Source organism: Pseudophryne corroboree, chromosome 1 (assembly GCF_028390025.1).
Source record: "Pseudophryne corroboree isolate aPseCor3 chromosome 1, aPseCor3.hap2, whole genome shotgun sequence".
Taxonomy (NCBI): Eukaryota; Metazoa; Chordata; class Amphibia; order Anura; family Myobatrachidae; genus Pseudophryne; species Pseudophryne corroboree.
Genome location: NC_086444.1, coordinates 203,335,483 through 203,360,987, shown reverse-complemented (window position 1 = coordinate 203,360,987; position 25,505 = coordinate 203,335,483). Strand labels below are relative to the sequence as shown.

At 42.8% G+C, this 25,505-nt stretch overlaps 1 protein-coding gene across 4 annotated transcripts in view; it reads left to right on the top strand.

Annotated features, from left to right (window-relative positions):
- MCTP1 (multiple C2 and transmembrane domain containing 1) overlaps window positions 1-25,505 on the top strand; it is a 1,810,807-nt gene that overhangs the window by 432,517 nt on the left and 1,352,785 nt on the right. The window contains exon 1 of one of the 4 annotated variants that reach the window (XM_063964022.1): window positions 12,949-13,174. The exons of the other annotated variants lie outside the window; for them this stretch is intronic. Within the exon in view, the coding sequence (XP_063820092.1) occupies window positions 12,992-13,174 (183 nt within the window). The 5' untranslated portion in view covers window positions 12,949-12,991. Of the gene's footprint in view, window positions 1-12,948; window positions 13,175-25,505 lie in introns of those variants that run through there. 4 annotated transcript variants of the gene reach the window in all.

The window sequence follows — 25,505 nt, the reverse complement described above, 5'->3', positions numbered from 1 at the left end:
ATACGGAGGGGTACAAGCCAACATAGTCTTGTGAGGCATGTGAGACAAGAACATGGTGGGGACATCAAATGTATCAGAATACAAGGCATAGAACAAATCAAGCCCACTACCAGAGGAGGAGATAGATACAACCAATTATATAAACGGGCTACCTTATTTCCTAGAGGTCTTAATGACTGTATAGAAATGAATAATATCTAGAATATACACCAATTTACTTATTTGGATTGTTATTCCTCTGCTATACTTTATTAGATTTATCATGGCGAATGAGCATATGGAATATCTCTTTATTAGGATCCCTGTTTTCTATGTATATTTATACAGTTTAGCCCTAGATGTATTCATTTGTTTGGTTATCAAATCATAAGTTAATATTTTAGATAGGTGTATTATTGATGAATGCTACTCGAATTAGGTTATAGTCAATGATCCATATCTAATTAATTTTTCTATAATTGTTTCTTGATTTGTAGACCCATGTTTCACCTATTTAGGTTGTGTGTGTATATGCATGTATGTTTACATGTGTATATGTACAGGTCTATGTTCATTATTCCGTCTCATTATTCTTTTTAGATTCTAATGTGTGCTTAGCACATTATAAATTAATAATGATACATCATTATTATTATTAATATTTTTTATTCTTAGTTTTATCTTAAGTAAAAAAAAAATTTTTGAAAATGATTTGGTTGTGGAGTGGGACTCGAACCCGGGTCACTGCTCTTTGCTGTATTTGGTATTAGTGTGGTGAGCCACACAATCTGTCATCATTAGTACTCATGTGGATGGTATATTTCACATCAATTTTTGTTTTGTCTTATTTTGTCTATCCAAATAATTTTTCTCTCCGTAATGACTTATTTCATTTTATTTAATTTTTATTTTTTATGACAGCTATTTAGCTATATGTTAAGTGACTATTTAATAGGATAGCCAGAGACCCTAATTGAGCTGTTTTAGTGGTAAATATTTTTTGTGTGTCTTTGGAGTAATTTAAAAGTGCTGTGCACCTACACACCTGTTATTTTAATTACAAGTTTGATGTGGAGAATGTTGATTGGTTACCAATCACTTTAAATAGTGCAACTTTTGAGCTTGTTACCTACCTTCTGATGAAACCGACTTGCCCTATGTCGGAGTAACGCGTTAAGGTTCAGGGATTTTAACCGCACTTGTTGGAGCCCAGACAACTATAGCTCACAGCCGCAGCGCTGGTCTTTACACACGGAGCACTCAGCACCTGGCCGTGGTTCAAGGTTCCCCCCTCCTCCTCCCTTATCCATCGGGACTCTCCGCTTCTGACTGCCTCATCTACACAGCCGCAATTGCCCAGGGGTTCTGGAAGCGGCAGGGCAATACATCTGCTCCGGTGAAATACCATCCTTGTCGGATAGCGGTGGGGGGTTTGCAGCCTAACTACAGGCTGTGGGAAGCATCAGTTCTATTCTGCATGTTTAAATTAAAGAACTTCACCATCTCCGTTTAAGAGGAATTAAGTGGACCTGCTACGGTTCTATTGTGTTATTTAAGCATTATCACCTGATTGGTGGGACATTGAACTTTGCTTTACCATTTTTATTCAGGACTTCTTCCCTCATCGGATTTATCTGGAATTATAGACATTTCTGACTAGTAGTTCAGAGGTCTCCACTAGTGCGGTTCTTATGATATAAGTTTCTAATATATAGCAATATTGCATTTTAATTGATCTATTTTATATTAAATTGTCATCCTTTTTCTTTGCATCCATGCGCTCTCTGAATTGTTTATCTTTATAGACAGTATCGTTTTGTGTTTTTTGGTGTTCAGAACACCTTATGAGAGCAGTTGTTACCTAAAATACAGGTGTACTAGATAATTTGAGTTCAATTAATGTTTAGGAGCGCCTGATACGTCCTTTTTGATTGAGGATTTTTTTTGGTGTCAGCCATCATCTCTGTGCATACACGCTGGGCAAAAACGCCCAATATGTATGCACCTTAATTGTAAGAAAAATGCATCTGCTTTCGCCTTGTTACAGTTTTGTCTCTTGTAATATGTATATATGAGACTTTAGACTTAACCAACATCATGCCTATGAATTGTATCATTAGGGAGATGATGAAGACGGGAATACGCTACAGGAAAGATAGTTATGTGATATAATGATTTCTGCAGCAGCATGTAAATGTGCACATCAGAAACACATTAGCAGACCATCAGGAATACTTCATTATAACCCTGTACTGTGGGAATAGGTGGGCATAGTTTCAAAATAATCACATAAGGCAAACTAAAAGATAACATAGTGATAAAACTGTTCCCAATGTGGCTGCAAAAGCTAGTTTTACACTGTTACCAGAGGACCACAATCTCGCGGGTACATCACACTTGCAGGTACATGTGTTCTGCTTGTCATGCACTATTTCTCTACACCTCGCTTTGTAACCCTTACATCGCTGTCTCATTATTTATTCCCTATACCAGTGGTTCTCAAACTGTGTGCCGTGGCACCCTGGTGTGCCTCAGTCAGGACAGTTGCAAGGGTGCCTTGGATTGGATGGTCCAGGACCAATTCAAATTACACAGCCCTACACATCTTTCGGTGCCCAGGATTTTTGAGCTAATTTTATGTATATTTGGTGTGCTGATTTCAAATATAACATTCATTTTCGTCTATCAGTACTAACTTTTGAGATATAAACATTGTCTGATTTGTGTTACCCTCTTTCATATTAGGCCTATGATTCACATAATAAAACACAAAACATTAAAAAACATAGTCTAAAAATATTTTTATAGAATATTTTAGTGACATCAACAAAACATACTAACATTACAGTAACACTGTATTGACTCAAATACAGGTTGAGTATCCCTTATCCAAAATGCTTGGGACCAGAGGTATTTTGGATATGGGATTTTTCCGTATTTTGGAATAATTGCATACCATAATGAGATATCATGGTGATGGGACCTAAATCTAAGCACAGAATGCATTTATGTTACATATACACCTTATACACACAGCCTGAAGGTAATTTTGCCAATATTTTTTTATAACTTTGTGCATTAAACAAAGTGTGTCTATATTCACACAATTCATTTATGTTTCATATACACCTTATACACACAGTCTGAAGGTCATTTAATACAATATTTTTAATAACTTTGTGTATTAAACAAAGTTTGTGTATATTGAGCCATCAAAAAACAAAGGTTTCACTATCTCACACTCACTCAAAAAAGTCCGTATTTCGGAATATTCCGTATTTTGGAATATTTGGATATGGGATACTCGACCTGTAACAGTTTTTCTTCAAAATAATAAAATGAAACCATAAATGAAAAGAAAATTAGTTTAGGAAGCTTCTTTTGTGGAACATTCTTGAATGGACTTTGGACAGTCTCTTTGTAAATTCCAGCTGTAATCTGCCATCATATGTATATCCCATCTTCCCTGGTAGCAATCTTCCATTGTTTTTAATGTCCTGGTGAAATCTTTCACCTTGCTCTTCACTCATATCACCCAAATTTTCTCAGAAACGGTCCAAATGGCTGTGTAAATAATGAACTTTTATGCTCATATTAACTCCAATGTCTCTGAAATTAATGAGCATGTTGTTTACTAGCTCAGCATAGTTTTGAGCTTTGTGGTTGCCCAGAAAGTTTCTGACAACCAGGACGAATGACGTCCTGCTCAGACTGTGCAAAAAGTATAGCTGATAGAGAAAAACGTTTTTTGTATTTGGAATTAGCACGCCCAATATAACCAAAATCAATACTAACGTTCCAGGAACCAAACAAACATTTTTATTTTTTTTGTTGGGCAGTGTTATTTATCGTCAATGTAATAGGCAAAACCAGTGTTGGTGACTGCCAATCATAAAATATGTGAACAAACAGAAGCAAATCTTTTCCCTGACCACACAATAGAACCTAAGGATAACATATAAACACAATTTGCTTAATTTAATATTTCTATCCAAATTTCTCAATAAGAAACTTTTGGCCTAGGGGTGCTGTGAAAATAATTCTGATGCACCAGGGCGCCGTGATTCCAAAAAGTTTGGGAACCTCTGCCCCATACGCTTGCTGTTGGATCACAAAACAGATATGAATCAATCTGGATTTAAGATCCATTAAGATTGGTTCTTAAATTGCAGTTTTCCTATAATATGTCAGGTCACAAGATTTTTGGCATGACTGTTATCAGCAATTTTAGATTTTAATATGGGCAGTACGGATGGTGTAATAGTTAGCACTGCTGCCTCACAGCACTGAGGTTGTGGGTTCGATTCCCTGTGATGCAAATAAGATTTACAATTGAAAGAAAAAGACAGTATGCTACACCTCTCAGATCAGCTCATCCGCGGGAGGCATCTTGTGCTGTATGGAGTATAGACACTAGAAAATTTGTATTAACCGAAAGTGACCTTAGCCTACACAAAGTTATACCCCTTTTCCACTGCTGATAAAACACAAGTTATTGCCGTGAAAACCCGGTATCGGCTCAGAGGATCACCGCACACAGGCGCAGTCATAGCGCTTTGAGATTAAATAATCTTTTAGCGCCAGTTCTCCCTATGATGTAAATGGGTGCTGGATCGCATCATCCTTCCCGGGACCAACCCTGCAAGCTAGCCAGGTTGGATTCCCGGGTAACTGGACCCAAGTGCCTCCATTCTGAAAGCGGTCTTAGCTAGGTCACACCCAGGTTCGACCTGTGTACAAAATCCTGGGTGTGACCTAGCATTATTGGGGGTCATTCCGACCTGTTCGCATGGTGCAGTTCATCGCAGCGGTGCAAACGGGTTGGAACTGCGCATGCACGGCAGCCGCATTGCGCAGGCACATCGTTGCAGTCGCCGGGCAGCGATGCCGCGTACGAAGAAAGCGGTCACAGCGGCGACCGCAAGAAAATTGACAGGAGGAAGGCGTTCCGGGGCCTCAACTCACCGTTTTCCGGGCGTGGAGATCCGAACGCAGGCGTGTCCAGGTGTTTGGAGGGTGGATGTCTGACGCCAATTCCGGGACCTTCATCGCTGGATCCATCGCACAGGGTAAGTAACTGCAGGGCTAGTCTTGTTTTACACAAAATTTTTTAGCATAGCAGGGCGGCACAAGCGATCGCAACCTTGCTATGCTAAAATAAACTCCCCCGTAGGCGGCGTCTAGTTGATCGCACAAACAGCAAAAAGTTGCTACGTGCGATCAACTCAGAATGACCCCCATAGTCTGAAAGGGGTAAGTCAGCCTCCCTATGCAGTATGTTGTAGAACTACAAGTACCCACATGTCCTGTCAGAGATGTTTTCAAGAGCAGCTGTCCCTCCTATAAACAGAAGTTCTGTAGACATAGAAGAATGTAACCCAGCTAAAGGTGGAAAACCCATTTATTGAATCCATTTGCTCATGAACACATTCCTTCTCTGAGTTAATTATCTTATATAATTTGGTGTTATCTACAGATTTAATGCTTCAAGGTTCATGGTAATCAAATGAAAATGAATGGTCTCAGGACCTGAGGTACTTTAGTGCAATATGAAAAAATACGGTATAATAAAAACAACTTAGTTCTCCATATAATTTTACTAATTTGCCATGTAAATGCAATTTCCTCTAAGGCCAGCTACTCTTATTATGTAAAGAAACAACCCAAACCTTTACGGCAAATTGTACAGTACCATATATAATGTTTCTTCTGTGGATTTTGTTTTAAATAATTTCCTTTGTATTGATTCAGACAATGAAGTAATAAAAAAGTATGGAGTTTACCTGAAGTGAGCTTATAAAACTCCTTTGGTATTGTTAAAAAATAAATAAAAAAATCCCATTTTATTTTACGTATTCCTACAACAGCCACACAACATGTGGTCTGTAATTACCTTTATAAGAAATATAATTTTTAACTAATGCTTCTGTGACAAATTCTTTCAATCAAGTTTTGGAACAGAAAAACCCAGTTATAAATATTAGTCATGGCAGTAATGTATGGGACCATCTGAGGATGATTTTAACTATTTCATGAACCTAACCATAATTACATGTACAAGATCAAATCTTATCTGAATATTTAGATTCTGGAAATAAAAGTCTGTGCCCCAAAAAGATGCATTTAAAATGCTGGCGGTCGGGATTCAGAATACTGACGCCAAAATCCCGACAGCCGAGAAATCCGGCAGCCAGAATCCCGGCTCACCAGGGCTGTTCCCACTTGTGGGTGTCCACGACACCATAGAGAGTAGAGAGATCCTGTGATGAGCGCAGCGAGCCACCGAGCCCGCAGCCTGTCGAGCGCAGCAAGCACGTAAGGGGACTCTTAGCGCCCACCCCTCAGCCGCCATTCTGGCTGGTGGGATAGGAATTATTTGTGTAAATGCTAACAATTTAGCTAAGCCCAAATGTTTTTAAAACATACAAAATAAATCCATTCTCAATAAGCATTAAACATACCAGTTAACTAGTTTTAATTATTTGAAGTGTAGTGAATAAATGTTAGGATAATACGTTTTAAGATACTGCAAAAAAATAAATAAATAGTAATCATAATATTGCATATTCATATCTTTTCAGATTTAATCAACACTGCATAATTATAACTAATTTTATGTACAAAACAATTGGGATTTCCTAAAAACAAACATGATGAAGGATGGGTGCTGTCTCCGTTTAAAGAAGACTTGGGGCAGATTCCATTAGCCACAGGGTTAACTGCACAGTTAAACTCTGAGTTTGATGCATGGAGCTATTGAAATATTAGTTTGCTTCCCTGCGCTGCTAACTCGTGTAAACCCATAGCTTCCAGGTTAAGTGCCACAATCTGTGGGTTACCCTTCCCAGTAAGCCCCAGAGGGTGTATTTAATGGTGAAAAATGAATGCCATACACTACTGCGTGGTGTATGACATTAATTGAGTAGCTCCAGGTAGAGCTTTAGCCGTGTAGTAAGGGGCAGCTAATTGAATCTGCCCCTTACTGTAGGTGGGATGTATCAAACTGTTGTTTATTATGCAATTATAGCTATCAAATGATCAAATGTCATTTTTAAACATAAAAGGGAATATTTATTCTGTGCTAGTTTCCAGCCTGTCAAAATGACGTAACAACATAACAGTAATGTCTGTGCCAGCAGCTGTGTGCGCCCGAATGGAGCAACACTCGAATTGCTCCATCAGGCGCCATCTAGTGGTTGCCGGAGCACAAAACACTTGAATTTCCCCCATAGAGGTGTGGAGCAGCACTAGCCTTTTATTATTTTGGATTTTTCGTAAAAGTGTATCCATTTGGTGGCAGTTCTAAAATACAGTACACAAACTACAGTATGTGCGGTTTACTGCCAATATCAAGTGGTTACAACAAACAGCATAGTTACATAGTGTATGGTTTGCTGCAAACATAACACAAAAACTGTTCACTACTAATTTAACACTTTGCATAGTATTTAATTGGACTAATTTTATTTGTTTGTGTCTCATTATGCTTTGTTTAAACTGAATGATTTCTGCCTTCTACTCAAAAATTACTGTTTAGTACTTTGATAGCAACTATACTGTACTTATGCTATTGTCTGTAGTTGCTTTTGTACCGTTGTTTGAAAATTGGAATAAGCAGATGTTTAAAAAATAAAAACAAATGTTACATAATATGAACTGGGGCACTATAACGTGGTACAATATGAAGTGGAGGCACTATAGTGTGGCACAATATGAAGTTTAGACACTATAGTGTGGTACAATATGAAGTGGAGACACTATAGTGTGGCACAATATGAAGTGGAGGCACTATAGCGTTGAACAATATGAAGTGGAGGCACTATAGCGTTGCACAATATGCAGTGGAGGCACTATAGCGTGGCACAATATGAAGTGGAGACACTATAGTGTGGCACAATATGAAGTGGATGCACTATAGTGTGGTACAATATGAAGTGGAGACACTATAGTGTGGCACAATATGAAGGGGATGCACTATAGTGTGGTACAATATGAAGTGGAGGCACTATAGCGTTGCACAATATGAAGTGGAGGCACTATAGTGTGGCACAATATGAAGTGGAGGCACTATAGCGTTGCACAATAGGAAGTGGAGGCACCATAGCGTTGCACAATATGCAGTGGAGGCACTATAGGGTGGCACAATATGAAGTGGAGGCACTATAGTGTGGCACAGTATGAAGTGGAGGTACTATAGTGTGGCACAATATGAAGTGGATGCACTATAGCGTTGCACAGTATGCAGCGGAGGCACTATAGTGTGGCACAATATGAAGTGGAGGCACTATAGTGTGTCACAGTATGAAGTGGAGGTACTATAGTGTGGCACAATATGAAGTGGAGGCACTATAGCGTTGAACAATATGAAGTGGAGGCACTATAGCGTGGCACAATATGAAGTGGAGACACTATAGTGTGGCACAATATGAAGTGGATGCACCATAGTGTGGTACAATATGAAGTGGAGACACTATAGTGTGGCACAATATGAACGGGATGCACTATAGTGTGGTACAATATGAAGTGGAGGCACTATAGCGTTGCATAATATGAAGTGGAGGCTCTATAGTGTGGCACAATATGAAGTGGAGGCAATATAGCGTTGCACAATATGAAGTGGAGGCACTATAGCGTTGCACAATATGCAATGGAGGCACTATGGGGTGGCACAATATGAAGTGGAGGCACTATAGTGTGGCACAGTATGAAGTGGAGGTACTATAGTGTGGCACAATATGAAGTGGATGCACTATAGCGTTGCACAGTATGCAGCGGAGGCACTATAGTGTGGCACAATATGAAGTGGAGGCACTATAGTGTGTCACAGTATGAAGTGGAGGTACTATAGTGTTGCACAATATGAAGTGGATGCACTATAGCGTGGTACAATATGAAGTGGAGGCACTATAGCGTGGTACAATATAAAGTGTATGCACTATCAGAGGCGTAGCATGGAGACATGACACCCGGAGCAGGGCCATGTCACGGTGCCCTCACCCACCACCACACACACATACATACATACATACATACATACATACATAGATTCACACACATTTAGGTACAAACATACATAAACACACATATATACACAGATATATACACATATACACAGATATATATACACACACACACACACACACACACACACACACACACACACACACATATACACACAGATATACATGAACACACACACATACACAGATATATACACACAAATATACACAGATATACACAGACATACATAAACACACACATACACAGATATATACACACACTCATATACACACAGATATACACAGACATACATAAACACACACATATACACAGATATATACACAAATACAAATATACACACACATATACTGCATACAAAGATATATACACATAAACACACACATTCATGTATACACATAAACACACATATGCACACAGACATACTGTATACACACATTTACAAACACATTTACAAACACAGACATAAACACATACACACATATACACACAGTATACACATATTAATACTCACCAAGTGACATGGCCGGACTGGTCATCTGGCACTTCTGGCACATGCCAGAGGGGCCGATTGGCAGGTGGGCCAAATCAGTCGCTCAGAGAGCTGGGAAGGCCGCGCACAGCGCAGCCTCCGGCTCTCTGGTTCCATGGTCGCCATGGTAATGGGGGCATGCCACGAGTCCACGCCCCTCTACGTCATGCAGCACGCCCCCTGTAAAACACGCGTCCCCCCCACCCCCCCGTGACGCGTGCACGTTCACAAATGCCAGGCCCGAATCGAGGCCCCAGTCCGTCGCTGCCAAGTGATCAGCAACAGAGCAGCTCCTCGTTCTAGCCTGGAGGGGCGGCGCTTCTATGTGATTGACAGGCTGGGCCTCCGTGCGTAGGAGGAAAGGACTGAGGAAAGGGAAGGGGTGGCCACCACACTGCCTGCATGTTCCAGATCACTGAATGCAGATACCTGGCAGCCAGGATGCTTCTTCTGACAAGCCCCCAAACCTCCCCACTTCCCTAACAACACACTGCACTGGACTATGGGGGTAATTCTGAGTTGATCGCAGCAGGAACTTTGTTAGCAGTTGTTGGCAAAACCATGTGCACTGCAGGGGAGGCAGATATAACTTGTGCAGGGAGAGTTAGATTTGGGTGGGTTATTTTGTTTCTGTGCAGGGTAAATACTGGCTGCTTTATCACCACACCCAAATCTAACTCTCTCTGCACATGTTATATCTGCCTCCCCTGCAGTGGACATGGTTTTGCCCAACTGCTAACAAAGTTCCTGCTGCGATCAACTCAGAATTACCCCCTCTCTGCACTGCAATCAGTGACATGGAACATGCAGGCAGTGTGGTGGCCACCCCTTCCCTCTCTTCTAGTCATCTCCTCCTACCCTGAGATCCCAGCTCTCACCTGTGTTACAGGGAGCCGGCGCCTTCTGTCCCCAACCGCGCTTGGAGCTCGAGCTCCACTGGCTCCACCCTCCATATGCCCCTGTATGCTATAGTGTGGTACAATATGAAGTGGAGGCACTATAGCGTGGCACAATATGAACTGGGGTATTATAGCGTGGCACAATATGAAGTGGAGACACAATAGCGTGGCACAGCATGAAGTGGAGGCACTATAGTGTGGCACAATATGGACTGGGGTATTATAATGTGGCACAATATGAAGTGGAGGCACTATAGCGTGGCCCAGCATGAAGTGGAGGCACTATAGTGTGGCACAATATGGCATACTGTGGTCCTCAAATGCAGCACTCGGATCTTGCAGATGGCTGCAGGAGATATTTGCATTGTATTTGTACGGAGTTGCACAGCTTGATCCCTGCTGCTGTGCAATGCCATACAAATCATAATCAGGCCCCCTGTCCTCTGGTAGATTGGGACTTGCGTCAGAGAGTCTTTCATACTGGGTGACTATATCATGGATCAGAGGCACTACTAGTACCACTGTGTCACCACTGCTTCCTGTAAAAGGGTCACTTCCATCACCTATGTACTGTATATACAGGTGTATACTCCTCTATCTACGCACACCATCTGCATTAACCCCATAATGTAAACAGGATAGGACTCTGTATTGTATACTGGTCAATCAAAATGGGATCTGCTTTGTGTTATAGCTACTAAAATGGACTTCATCAGATGAAACTTTGATTTGTGTACTGTGGATAGTGTTGTATTTATTAATGTATTTTTTTGGATGTATGAAACTACATCTATGAAATTCAGCAATGGTTCTTTGCAGCAGCAGAAATAGTACTGTACCTACCAAACAGCTTCTGATGTTTTTCACACACAGGGCGGGATGTACTAAATGGAAAATGCGGTAAACTCCCGCTTACCGCATTTTCGTTATGTACTAATATCCATCCGCCGGGTCAGCGCCGCGGAGGGGATCGTCAGCTTTTGCTGGCTATACCCCATAAAAGCCTATGGGCTTCTCTCCACAGTGCTGTATGAGGGATCTGATCGGATCCCTCCCAGCATGCCCAGCGCCCGCCCCCGTCACTTTACGCATGAGCAGACTGAACCTGGGGGCGAAACCCGGAAGTCAGGCAGCCGCTGGGGATCGCGGAGGACAGCTCTTATCGGAACAGCTGTCCTTCGCAGTGTTAATCACATATGTAAGTACATATGCAATCAGCATCGTGGTGCTGGGCGGCGATGTCTATTAGTACATCCTGCCCACAGCCTGTAAAATGACCAGAGCTGATTGGTTAGAACTTTATCTCTCCACTTTATTTCTCACCAAGCTGTGACAACTCTCCCCCTCCATCCCATTACTGCTCTGCCTAGTAACAGTGAAAATGTGCAACACAACATGCAAATAGTGTTTATAGAGGAGAGGAGGGGAATGGGACAGGGGTAGTCCAGCATGTTGGAATCACTGACATGTCCCCATGATGCATGACATTTCTATGACAGGGAGTCATACTCCTTTCTCATGCCAAAATTGTGATGCCCTGTCTCCTGTCCTAATTCCCCAACATTATGGGGCTGATTCAACTACCTGCAAGCTGGCACTGGAACAGTTTCTGGTGGCTCTGCGTGATGTTTGTCTCTAGCTGATTTCTGCTCGCAGTCTATTGAGGTGCAAGAATAGTCAGGCTACTTTAAGTGCACTTATGAGCACCTCATGATCTGATGGCGTATTTGATGGAAATCTGCCCCCGAATGTTGAGAGGTATGCATTAATAATAGTGTGGTTGCTCAGGCAAGTTCCAGTAACTCTAAATCCGAATGCCAAGCATCTGAATTGCATCCAATTTAGTCACAATGGCGATATTTGGGAGAGATCCAGTCACTTGCCAGTGAGCTGTATAGTCACTTTACTAAAGACATCCTAAAATGATTTGTGACACTTATACTTGCTGAAAACCCGTAGATGAGGGAATCCCTTCAGGCATTGTGAGCTGTAGGAATTGTGCAGCAAGTACCATTTACTTTTACTTAATGTTTCATTATTTTCCTGAATCATTTTGGATGAAACCCAGAGAATGGCGCACACGTGCAATCCATAACCAGTCATGCAATATTAAACTGTCATTTCAGCATTAGCGCCACTTCTGTTACCTAAATAAATGATAACCAACCGAATCCATAATGTTCACACATTGTAATTAAAGCAAAGCATTTTTAAAAAAGGTTCCATAGACCCCAGCTGGTTAACACTTTCCTATATAAAGACCATTACTAGACGTTTAACACTTGTGTTTGGCTATTGCTTTGGATATCTGACAAGCTTTTTCTGATAACAGACAACATGTGGTTTCTTCTATATACCGTACTTCCCTATTGTCTAGCTGTGAGCTGCATAGCTGTCTACATTGCAACAACATAATTAGTATTTAAAGACTCTGTGTCAGAATCCTGATCACAGACCTGCGCTTCTGAGGAGTAGCCTAGCCACCTCTCTGATTAATCATTTCCTTCACGTAGCGGGAAGCAACAGTGCCTCTCCCTCACGATCCATCCTTCTGTATTGCTGCATGCTAGATGTAATAGCTGTAAGGGAGGCTGTCACTACTGGCTGGTGTGCAGATCAGAAAGGGCTAGCAATGAATCTGGAGGTGCAGAACCAGGCTGGGAGAGATCCGATATACACTCCTGCATCACTAATAGCCACTTGCAAGCCACAAAACACAGACCCCTTGGCATCGCTGTGTGCTCAGGTAAGAGTTCTTTTCTCTTCTTCCATTATACTGCAACTTTCAGTGTTGTAGTGGTCATTCTTCCAACCAGTCCTGTGTGTTTGTGAATGGGTAGTACTGTGTAAATCTGTTTGTGTGTGTGAAAGAATTGTACTGAAGCAATCATCCAGTGCTGGGTATAGCAGCACCATATTTTATTAAACTTATTTTTCTCTCTTTGTATTATGGTTAGTTCTTAGGATAAGTGTCTATCTATCTATCTATCTATCTATCTATCTATCTATCTATCTATCTATCTATCTATCTATCTATCTATCATGCAGTTGTGACAACAACAAATAACATTTACAATTCAGTTTTGACAGTGTGTGAAATTGTTTTTGTCTGGCTGTAGAACGCTCTCTGGCTGAGGCACACAACACACATGGTGCTAAATGATAAGGGTCCTATACGAGATAGCAAACGCCGACATGTGATGTAATGTGAGATACAGTACCAGGCACATGTGACCTTTCTGATTATATGCTCAGTTTACTTCCTTTTAAACAGACTCCTGATATTCCTGTGAAGATGTAAAGCCAACATTGACCATAACTTATCAGTGTTAATGTAGGAAAGATGTTATATTCCAGCTGGAGCCTCCTAGACTCCTGTAATCTGTTACATAACACTGAAGGTGTTGCCGGATGAAATGCTACTTTATTGTGTGTAATAATATATACAGTTTTTAGCTGGATTTGAATTAAATGAATGTGTCATTTTGCCAGAATCGAGATTGACCACGGAACAAGCGATTGTAAGGTTCTACTCTTATACTGTGAGTTTTGTTTTTGTTTTCGCATCTCTTCTCCAGGTTTCCTAAATGTACATATTGCTAAATAAATTGAGCTTGGGCAATTATAATCTTTATTCTGTGCAGTGAGGTTTGGGGTAGGGCTGGGGATACTTAAACCCACATTTCTGCAGCCAGATGTGTGACATTTGACATCAATATTTCCAATAAGACACATAGCCAGTATTGCAGAGCAGTCCTAATTAATTGTTCATAGATGGGCAAAATATGAGGCATTGCTAGAAATCGGTAACACAAAATTGTAGTAGCAGAGTAATATTACTGTACTATCATTATCTCAGCTACATAACCAACCATGGTAATGAACGGCTATTATCAGTTTTCTAGAGGTATAAACCTGATACACACAATAATACAGATACACATTACTACGTGCTCTGATCATGAATAGTAATATCACATACCTGCCAACACATTATAATACTTTTCTGGGACACTCCCGAGCCTGTGAATGTAAGCAGGTCAGGCATGATTCTATTTCAGTGGACCTTGAAGCACTACAGATACCAGCATGTCTTGTTTACTTAATGTAATTTTAATATTTATTTTCCTGCATTTTAAATACTATACAGCATAAATATGAACTTATAAAGCAAACTGAATAAGAAGAACCTTGCAAGAAAAATAGGAACCCTTTCTGAACCCAAAAATCAGTAACAGATTTTTAAAACTTGAGAGTTTCCCTGGAAATTTTAGACAGTTTGCAACCATAATATTCTGAAACAGAGACGGGATATCCAATTAGTCCTAAAACATTTCGGGCTATGAAAAATGAGGGGTTTTCACTTTTTATTGCTCTCAGGTTTTTTTTGGGGGGGCAATCCAATTAGCCCCTGTGTAGTCTGCTGGAGGTTTTTACATTTTCAGGAGAAAACACATCGGCACCACAAAAAGTCCCGGACGTACATAATGTGTTTTTGTAGCTGCAATCGGGTAAATGATATAAGCATTTTGCGGATTTGGTTTCGCCTGCCTGAGGCAGGCACAACAAAATCAATGATAAGTTCCGGCATCGGGGCTAATAGGATAGCCTTGGGGAGATAAATAGCAGCAGTAAATTATCGCTATTAAAAGTATACAACCCACGGTCTATAATAAAGAAAGGTGCCTTATTATAATTTAGGTGAATTAATTAATCATGCACTACATTTGCGCGTAATATGACGTTATAACGCGTGCACTTGTAGAGAGTAATATTAGTAAATGCAGTGTACTACAGATGGCTTAACCTTGTCGGTCACTCAAGGGCATATTTGTTAATTATCTAATCCTAGACCCCATTTTTTATCCAAAAGGAGCATTTGCAGTGTGTAAGAAGGGACGTGACTGCTATTACAATCACATCCCTTCTTCATCAGGACCTCTGCGCATCAGTGTCTGCTGACCATGCAGTCCTACAGATCTCCTTCCCCCCGGGAAATTATTCGGTAAGTAGCCCATAGGCTACATTGGCTACCACCTTTTAAACATGGTGTTAGCAACCATGGCCGAGCTAGGTAAAGTCTGCAATAAAGAATCCCCCATAAAAACTGCCTGCTTTTGAGATTGAAAATGGGACACAGCTGAGGTTCCCCATACATACTGTACAGTCTGGAAAACATTATTTGTGGGTAGCCCCCAAAAACGGGTGTTTTCAGGGGATATCTCACAAATATGAATTGATCCCTTATAGTGGAAACACCATTTCTATGGGTTTAACCAATATCCATGTTTCAGCCCGTAAATTCAGTAGAAATTATAGTAGGCACAGTTTAAAGGGATAAGAGTCACTTGCTCAGACTTTTCCTATGTTCCTTCCATTTAATTATCTCCCTAAGTAAACAAAGTGATGATCTGTTACCACTGGAACTGCAGCGAAAGCATGGTATAAATGTGCGCAATAGAATCATCAAACTTATTAACAAGGGAAGCAGGGCTGTTTCTAGCCAATTTGGCTCCCAGTGCGAGATTTAAAAATGCGCCCCCCCATGACATAAAAAAAATGTGCCGCCCACTCCCCCCCCACACACACACCTAGATTAAAAAAACAAAACTTGCGCGCGCACACGGCAATAGTGTGTGGCCTCGTCTAAATGGGTGTGGCCTCATTTAAATGGGCATGGCCTCGTCTGAAAAGACTACCTCACAATCCAGTTTTTGACCGTGCTCCAACAGATCACGACCACCACAGGAAAAAAAAAATTCTACCATATTAAACCCCACACAGTAATACCCCCTGCACCATATTATGCCACACACCGCAATGCCCTTGATACATTAAATCCCCACACTACGGCAGGCAAGAGTCCCCATTTCACACATTACGGCAGGTGTCCCCATTTTACACATTGAGAGAGAGAGAGAATACTTACAGAGGCGATTACCGCTCTTCGGCCCGCCTCACCAGTCGCTCCTCGCGCCTGCCTTTCCCTCTTCCTAACTTGGATCCCCCTCTGTACTCCACTCGGGGTGGGGGGGGGGAGTTTCGCGGAGTGACGGGGTTGCGTCGTGACGTAACGACGCAACCGCGTCATTCCGTGAAACTACGCCCCCCCCCCCCCCCCCCGAGTGGGTTACTTGGGGAGAAATAGGAGGGGGAAGCAGGGAGCCACAGTTAGTGCCGCGGCGGGCGCCCAGTGCGGTTGCACTGCTCGCCTGCCCCAAGAAACGGCACTGAAGGGAAGAAACTGTGACTTTCATTAATATATTATTAAAGAATTTAGAAATGTAAGGCTTGAGAACAGGCACTTTATCAATAGGGTTCCCATTTCCCAACTCCTCCTGCTAATCTAGGTGTATTAGAAGCTTAACTCCTGGACAAATGACTTATCCTATCCAATGTGTTCAGGAGTTTAGAGGATTTTGGATGCTAAAGGTTTAATTCAAGAAAAGTATTGATCTTGAATGCAGATATTGTGTTGTAAGATTTTCTAGCATTTAGCAGCTAAAGTGATTTGTTTTTATAGACTGAACAAATCTTATGTCAAATAGGTGATTTGTTGAGTCAAGATTTAAGAATCTCTTCACAAAAAGGGAATATAAAGATTCCTGAAATTACAGTGTTCCTTTCTAATTGCTATCATTTTGCTAAATTTATAATTTGAGCATGTTTTTGACTGGGTAGCATATTTATACTGTTTATGATATCATTTATTTGTACAATTTTGTTGTTTACGTTCTATTATATATATATATATATATATATATATATATATATAAATGTGAAAGCCCTCACTCACTGACTGACTGACTGACTGACTCATCCATCACTAATTCTCTTACTTTCCAATATGTTAGGAAGATAAAATTAAACATAGGTATTCTGCAGGTGGGAAATAGGAAAACTATTTAATTAGAATTTTAATAAACCTCACCTAAGGGGGTGAAAAGGGAGTTGATATAATGGCGTCATTACCGATGCGTTGCGTGAACTATATCGCCCAAACGGACAATACTATCAAACTTTGGATTGTACGTCCGGTGGGTAGAATTGAATAAACTACAAAAACTGTCCTGTCACTTTTTACCGTATCGGCTATGGGTGCTCCTCGGATAACGCCAAGAACCATGGATTAATATTTACTTACATTAAGACGTCTCAAATTTACATCTCTATAGATTTTACAATTTTTTAACACTCATTTATATTTACAACCGTGAAAATCAGAAACTCCCGTGCGATCAGCTAGTTAATGATAATCTCAGCCTCATATGCAGCATAATAGAGAGGAATAAAAATGATAATAATAAAATGTTATCAGCTGGAAACAAAATACAAAAGGCACAATCACATTATTACAGATGTAACCATGCTAATCTTTGCTGGGATGCAGCATGCTGCAACGCAGCTTGCATGTCGTGCCAGTCTGCGAATATTAAAAACACAGCAATTTAATGTTTACCCAGTAGCGGTTATTATCTGCGCCGAATTATGTGCCCCCCCTCTTCTTTAAAACCCTCTCTTCTACCGTGGTATAAGCAGGGGAGAGTCCGGGGAGCTTCCTCTCAGCGGTGCTGTGGAGAAAAACATGGCGCTGGTGAGTGCTGAGGGAGAAGCCCCGCCCCCTCGACGGCGGGCTTCTGTCCCGCTAAAAGTGTAAAATTGGCGAGGGCTCATGCATATATACAGTGTCCAGCTGTATATATGCTCCTTTTGCCAAATAAGAGGTTTATATTGCTGCCCAGAGCGCCCCCCCCCCCCTGCGCCCTGCACCCTTACAGTGACCGGAGTATGTGAGGTGTGTGGGAGCAATGGCGCACAGCTGCAGTGCTGTGCGTTACCTCAGTGAAGATCATGAAGTCTTCTGCCGCCTCTGAAGTCTTCTTTTCTTCTCATACTCACCCGGCTTCTATCTTCCGGCTCTGCGAGGGGGACGGCGGCGCGGCTCCGGGACGGACGGCGAGGGTGAGATCCTGCGTACCAATCCCACTGGAGCTAATGGTGTCCAGTAGCCTAAGAAGCAGGACCTTGCACTCAGAGAGTAGGGCTGCTTCTCTCCCCTCAGTCCCACGATGCAGGGAGTCTGTTGCCAGCAGAGCTCCCTGAAAATAAAAAACCTAACAAAATACTTCCTATCAGTAAACTCAGGAGAGCTCACTGAAAAGCACCCAGCTCCTCTGGGCACAGTATCAAACTGAGGTCTGGAGGAGGGGTATAGAGGGAGGAGCCAGTGCACACCAGGAACTAAATTCTTTCTTAAAGTGCCCATGTCTCCTGCGGAGCCCGTCTATCCCCATGGTCCTTAAGGAGTCCCCAGCATCCTCTAGGACGTTAGAGAAAAGAGTTTATATACATCCAACAGGATGTTTTGCATAAATCTACTGTATGTACTTAAAATGGGAACTCTGGTGGGAATAATAAAAAATGTATTGTGGTAAACAAAGTTAATATTTAATTAAACGTCCACTGTCTACATCTTCTGTTATGTTAAACTGAGTGGAAATTATAGGTATTTTGTCAGAGAACTGAGAGAAACTGGCAGCCATAAAAAAGTTATCCAAGTGCAAGCAGACACACATGGTATAATCATGCGACTCTGCATGGGCGCATATACTGCATGGTTGTAGTACTCACTTAGCATCAGGCTCATGTTTTACAATATTTCATTATTTTGTTATATGTTAGAAGTATTTATACAATATTTATATACTTTACCACATTTGAGAATATTTAATATAGATTGAGTAACATGTTTTCTCTTTTCTTCTCTACCTTGTTTTCCATATGATGTTTTTTTTTCATTATTTAGTGATACTATAAAAAGACATAAAAAGGGGGGGTTTTCTTAGCGCCCCCTTCTTCTCTAAGCAGCCAGCCACATCCCATCAGTTAATGCCCTAACTACCCATCACCTTTCCAGTGGAATTCTGTGCATAGGCGTACTGTGCATCAGGGCAAGTGCTGTACGACAAAACCCAACCCCACCCCAGACCTAGGCTAATCATAATGTGGCCGGGACATAAATGTACCGCCCCCTTCCTCTTGGACATACACTACCACACATGATCCACAGACATACATTACTCACTGTGCCCATGCAGCGGTCACTGCTATTGATTATTCCCACTGTTGGCAGCTCCCAGGGAAGAAACAGCCTAATTTTGAAACAAAGATGGCTGCTTCTCCCCATCGATCCAGATGAGATGTAGGGCTTCAGGAGGAGACGCTTTTGTAGTAGGGGTTGGGGCTGCACATGTGCACACCCTGGACATACTGTTTGCCCTGTGACTGTTATGCCCCTTTTAGACACAAATCCCGGATCCGATGAGGGATAACGAACACGGTTTCAAACCATTTTGATACGCCTTTCACACCACTCATCAAACCAAACTCCTTTTAATATAACCTGGGTAGAGCAACCCAGGAACACCCTTTCAGACTGCAGTGCATTGGTCTGAGACCTGGAAGAAAAAAAAACAGTTTGACCCATTCATACCAACACGCAACCTGGATATTTCCCGCGTCCTTGCCTAGGTGTGAAAGAGGTGATATATACTGTAGTTCATTGCCAAGCCCTATTTAAAACTTTTTTAGAGGCTTAGCAGTGCCATTATGGCTTCTTGGATAGCCTTACTTAGAATTTTTATCTGTTTTTAAAAGCAGAGTGGGTGCTTTAAGGTTAGGCAGGGGCTTTGCCGAGTCTCCCCCAACTCCAGGCCCCTTAACAAGGCCTCCAGGCCCCTAAGTAACTGTAGTTCTGCGACTGCCCAAATACTAATTTGTCCTTAGTACTGTTATGAGAGTGTAGAAGTAATGGTGACTGCTATATTTGTGCTCTGCTTGTTCTACTCCAGGCCTGACTGATAGAACATGTATCTTGGTAGTGATAGCTTTTGAAATGTAGATAGTATGTACTACTTATGTATGATAAATATTGTGACATGGGACCTACCAATCACCCCCTTTATGTTAGAGCTTAACCCACTTTTTGCCTGATGACATGGTGCAAAGTATGAAAATTCCCTGCACATCCATCATCCCACATATTGTGCTCCTCTGTGCACCATAGTGATAATTACTATTAGACATGTCTCCTACTGTATACTCTTTTCCAAAACGAACCATTACTGGATCATACTCACAGAATATTGTATTCAGGCTGAGGATAACACAGGTTTTATCTTATGGTACTATTTGTTTTACTTTCAAAAGTAAGTACTTAATGTAGACAGAACTGGAAAGACAGATTTTATTGTACACTGTTAGTATTTTCTTTTTGTATTATTGTTATTATTATTTGTGTTACAGTGCATCCGGAAAGTATTCACAGCGCACAGCCTTATTCCAAAATGGAATAAATTAAATTTTCCCTCAAAATTCTACTAGTCAAGGAGGTGTCCAAGAACCAGATGGTCAGAGCTACAGCAATCCTCTGTGGAGAGACTAGAACCTTCCAGATGAACAACCATCTCTGTAGCAATCTACCAATCAGGCCTATATGGTAGAGTGGCCAGACGGAAGCCACTCTTTAGTAAAAAGCATATGGCAGCCCGTCTGGAGTTTGCCAATATGCACCTGAAGGGCTCTCAGACCATGAGAAACAAAATTCTCTGGTCTGATGAGACAAAGATTGAACTCTTTGGCGTGAATGCCAGGCATCATGTTTGGAGGAAACCAGGAACCGCTCATCACCAGGCCAATACCATCCCTATAGTAAAGCATGGTGGTGGCAGCATCATGCTGTGTGATGTTTTTCAGCGGCAGGAACTGGGAGACTAGTCAATATAGAGGGAAAGATGAATGCAGCAATGTACAGAGACATCCTGGATGAAAACCTGCACCAGAGTACTCTTGATTTCAGACTGGGGCGACGGTTCATCGTTCAGCAGGACAATGACCCTAAGCACACAGCCAAGATATTAAAGGAGTGGTTTCAGGAAAACTCTGTGAATGTCCTTGAGTGGCCATGCCAGAGGCCAGACTTAAATCCGATTGAACATCTCTGCAGAGATCTGAAAATGGCTGTGCACCGACGCTTCCCATGCAACCTGATGGAGCTTGAGAGGTGCTACAAAGAGGAATGGGCGAAACTGTCTAAAGATAGGTGTTTCAAGCTTGTGGCATCATATTCAAAAAGACTTGTCTGCAATTGCTGCCAGAGGTGCATCAACAAAGTACTGAGCAAAGACTTTGAATACTTATGTACATGCGATTTCTTAGTTTTTTTATTTTTAATAAATTTGCAAAAATCTCAAAAAAAATAAGATTTTACTTACCGATAAATCTATTTCTCGTATTCCGTAGTGGATGCTGGGACTCCGTCAGGACCATGGGGATTAGCGGCTCCGCAGGAGACAGGGCACAAAAATAAAAGCTTTAGGACTAGGTGGTGTGCACTGGCTCCTCCCCCTATGACCCTCCTCCAAGCCTCAGTTAGGATACTGTGCCCGGACGAGCGTACACAATAAGGAAGGATTTTGAATCCCGGGTAAGACTCATACCAGCCACACCAATCACACCGTACAACCTGTGATCTGAACCCAGTTAACAGTATGACAAACGTAGGAGCCTGTGAACAGACGGCTCTCAACAATAACAACCCGATTTTTTTGTAACAATAACTATGTACAAGTATTGCAGACAATCCGCACTTGGGATGGGCGCCCAGCATCCACTACGGACTACGAGAAATAGATTTATCGGTAAGTAAAATCTTATTTTCTCTGACGTCCTAGTGGATGCTGGGACTCCGTCAGGACCATGGGGATTATACCAAAGCTCCCAAACGGGCGGGAGAGTGCGGATGACTCTGCAGCACCGAATGAGAGAACTCCAGGTCCTCTTTAGCCAGGGTATCAAATTTGTAGAATTTTACAAACGTGTTCTCCCCCGACCACGTAGCTGCTCGGCAGAGTTGTAATGCCGAGACCCCTCGGGCAGCCGCCCAAGATGAGCCCACCTTCCTTGTGGAATGGGCCTTGATAGATTTAGGCTGTGGCAGGCCTGCCACAGAATGTGCAAGTTGAATTGTGCTACAAATCCAACGAGCAATCGTCTGCTTAGAAGCAGGAGCACCCAGCTTGTTGGGTGCATACAGTATAAACAGCGAGTCAGATTTTCTGACTCCAGCCGTCCTTGAAATATATATTTTCAATGCCCTGACAACGTCCAGCAACTTGGAATCCTCCAAATCGCTAGTAGCCGCAGGCACCACAATAGGCTGGTTCAGGTGAAACGCTGAAACCACCTTAGGCAGAAAACTGAGGACGCGTCCGCAGTTCTGCCCTGTCCGAATGGAAAATCAGATATGGGCTTTTATACGATAAAGCCGCCAATTCTGACACTCTCCTGGCTGAAGCCAGGGCCAGTAGCATGGTTACTTTCCATGTAAGATATTTCAAATCCACCGATTTGAGTGGCTCAAACCAATGGGATTTGAGAAAATCCAAAACTACATTAAGATCCCACGGAGCCACTGGGGGCACAACCGGGGGCTGTATATGTAGTACTCCTTTTACAAAAGTCTGGACTTCAGGAACTGAAGCCAATTCTTTCTGGAAGAAAATCGACAGGGCCGAAATTTGAACCTTAATGGACCCTAATTTGAGGCCCATAGACAATCCTGTTTGCAGGAAATGTAGGAATCGACCCAGTTGAAATTCCTCCGTCGGGGCCTTCCTGGCCTCACACCACGCAACATATTTTCTCCAAATGCGGTGATAATGTTGTGCAGTCACCTCCTTCCTGGCTTTTACCAGGGTAGGGATGACCTCTTCCGGAATGCCTTTTTCCCTTAGAATTCGGCGTTCAACCGCCATGCCGTCAAACGCAGCCGCGGTAAGTCTTGGAATAGACACGGTCCCTGCTGAAGCAGGTCCCGTCTTAGAGGTAGAGGCCACGGATCTTCCGTGAGCATCTCCTGAAGTTCCGGGTACCAAGTTCTTCTTGGCCAATCCGGAGCCACGAGTATCGTTCTTACTCCCCTTTGCCGTATAATTCTCAGTACTTTTGGTATGAGAGGCAGAGGAGGAAACACATACACTGACTGGAACACCCACGGTGTTACCAGAGCGTCCACAGCTATTGCCTGAGGGTCTCTTGACCTGGCGCAATACCTGTCCAGTTTTTTGGTGAGGCGGGACGCCATCATATCCACCTTTGGTTTTTCCAAACGGTTCACAATCATGTGGAAGACTTCTGGATGAAGTCCCCACTCTCCCGGGTGTAGATCGTGTCTGCTGAGGAAGTCCGCTTCCCAGTTGTCCACTCCCGGAATGAACACTGCTGACAGTGCTATCACATGATCTTCCGCCCAGCGAAGAATCCTTGCAGCTTCTGCCATTGCCCTCCTGCTTCTTGTGCCGCCCTGTCTGTTTACATGGGCGACTGCCGTGATGTTGTCCGACTGGATCAACACCGGCTGACCCTGAAGCAGGGGTTTTGCCAGGCTTAGAGCATTGTAAATCGCTCTTAGCTCCAGTATATTTATGTGAAGAGACATCTCCAGGCTTGACCACACTCCCTAGAAGTTTCTTCCCTGTGTGACCGCTCCCCAGCCTCTCAGACTGGCATCCGTGGTCACCAGGACCCAGTCCTGTATGCCGAATCTGCGGCCCTCTAACAGATGAGCACTCTGCAACCACCACAGAAGAGACACCCTTGTCCGTGGAGACAAAGTTATCCGCTGATGCATCTGCAGATGCGATCCGGACCATTTGTCCAGCAGATCCCACTAAAAAAGTTTGTGCGTGGAATCTGCCGAATGGAATCGCTTCGTAAGAAGCCACCATTTTTCCCAGGACTCTCGTGCATTGATGCACAGACACTTTTCCTGGTTTTAGGAGGTTCCTGACAAGTTCGGATAACTCCCTGGCTTTCTCCTCCGGAAGAAACACCTTTTTCTGAACCGTGTCCAGAATCATTCCCAGGAACAGCAGACGTGTCGTCGGGGTCAATTGAGATTTTGGAAAATTCAGAATCCACCCGTGCTGTTGCAGCACTACTTGGGTTAGTGCTACTACGTCCTCCAGCTGTTCTCTGGACCTTGCCCTTATCAGGAGATCGTCCAAGTAAGGGATAATTAATACGCCTTTTCTTCGCAGAAGAAACATCATTTCGGCCATTACCTTGGTAAAGACCCGAGGTGCCGTGGACAATCCAAACGGCAGCGTCTGAAACTGATAATGACAGTTTTGCACCACGAACCTGAGGTACCCTTGATGTGAAGGGCAAATTGGGACATGCAGGTAAGCATCCTTGATGTCCAGGGACACCATAAAGTCCCCTTCTTCCAGATTCGCTATCACTGCTCTGAGTGACTCCATCTTGAACTTGAATTTTTGTATGTACAGGTTCAAAGATTTCAGATTTAGAATAGGTCTTACCGAGCCGTCCGGCTTCGGTACCACAAATAGTGTGGAATAATACCCCTTTCCCTGTTGTAGGAGGGGTACCTTGACTATCACCTGCTGAGAATACAGCTTGTGAATGGCTTCCAATACCGTCGCCCTGTCTGAGGGAGACGTTGGCAGAGCAGACTTTAGGAACCGGCGAGGGGGAGACTTCTCGAATTCCAACCTGTAACCCTGAGATACTACCTGCAGGATCCAGGGGTCCACCTGTGAGTGAGCCCACTGTGCGCTGAAATTCTTGAGTCGACCCCCCACCGCCCCTGAGTCCGCTTGTAAAGCCCCAACGTCATGCTGAGGGCTTTGCAGAAGCCGGGGAGGGCTTCTGCTCCTGGGAGGGAGCTGCTTGGTGCACTCTCTTACCCTTTCCTTTGCCTCGGGGCAGATATGACTGTCCTTTTGCCCGCTTGTTCTTATAGGAACGAAAGGACTGCGGCTGAAAAGACGGTGTCTTTTTCTGTTGGGAGGGGACCTGAGGTAAAAAGGTGGATTTCCCGGCTGTTGCCGTGCCCACCAAATCCGATAGACCGACCCCAAATAATTCCTCCCCTTTATACGGCAATACTTCCATATGCCGTTTGGAATCCGCATCACCTGACCACTGTCGCGTCCATAAACTTCTTCTGGCAGATATGGACATCGCACTTACTCTCGATGCCAGAGTGCAAATAT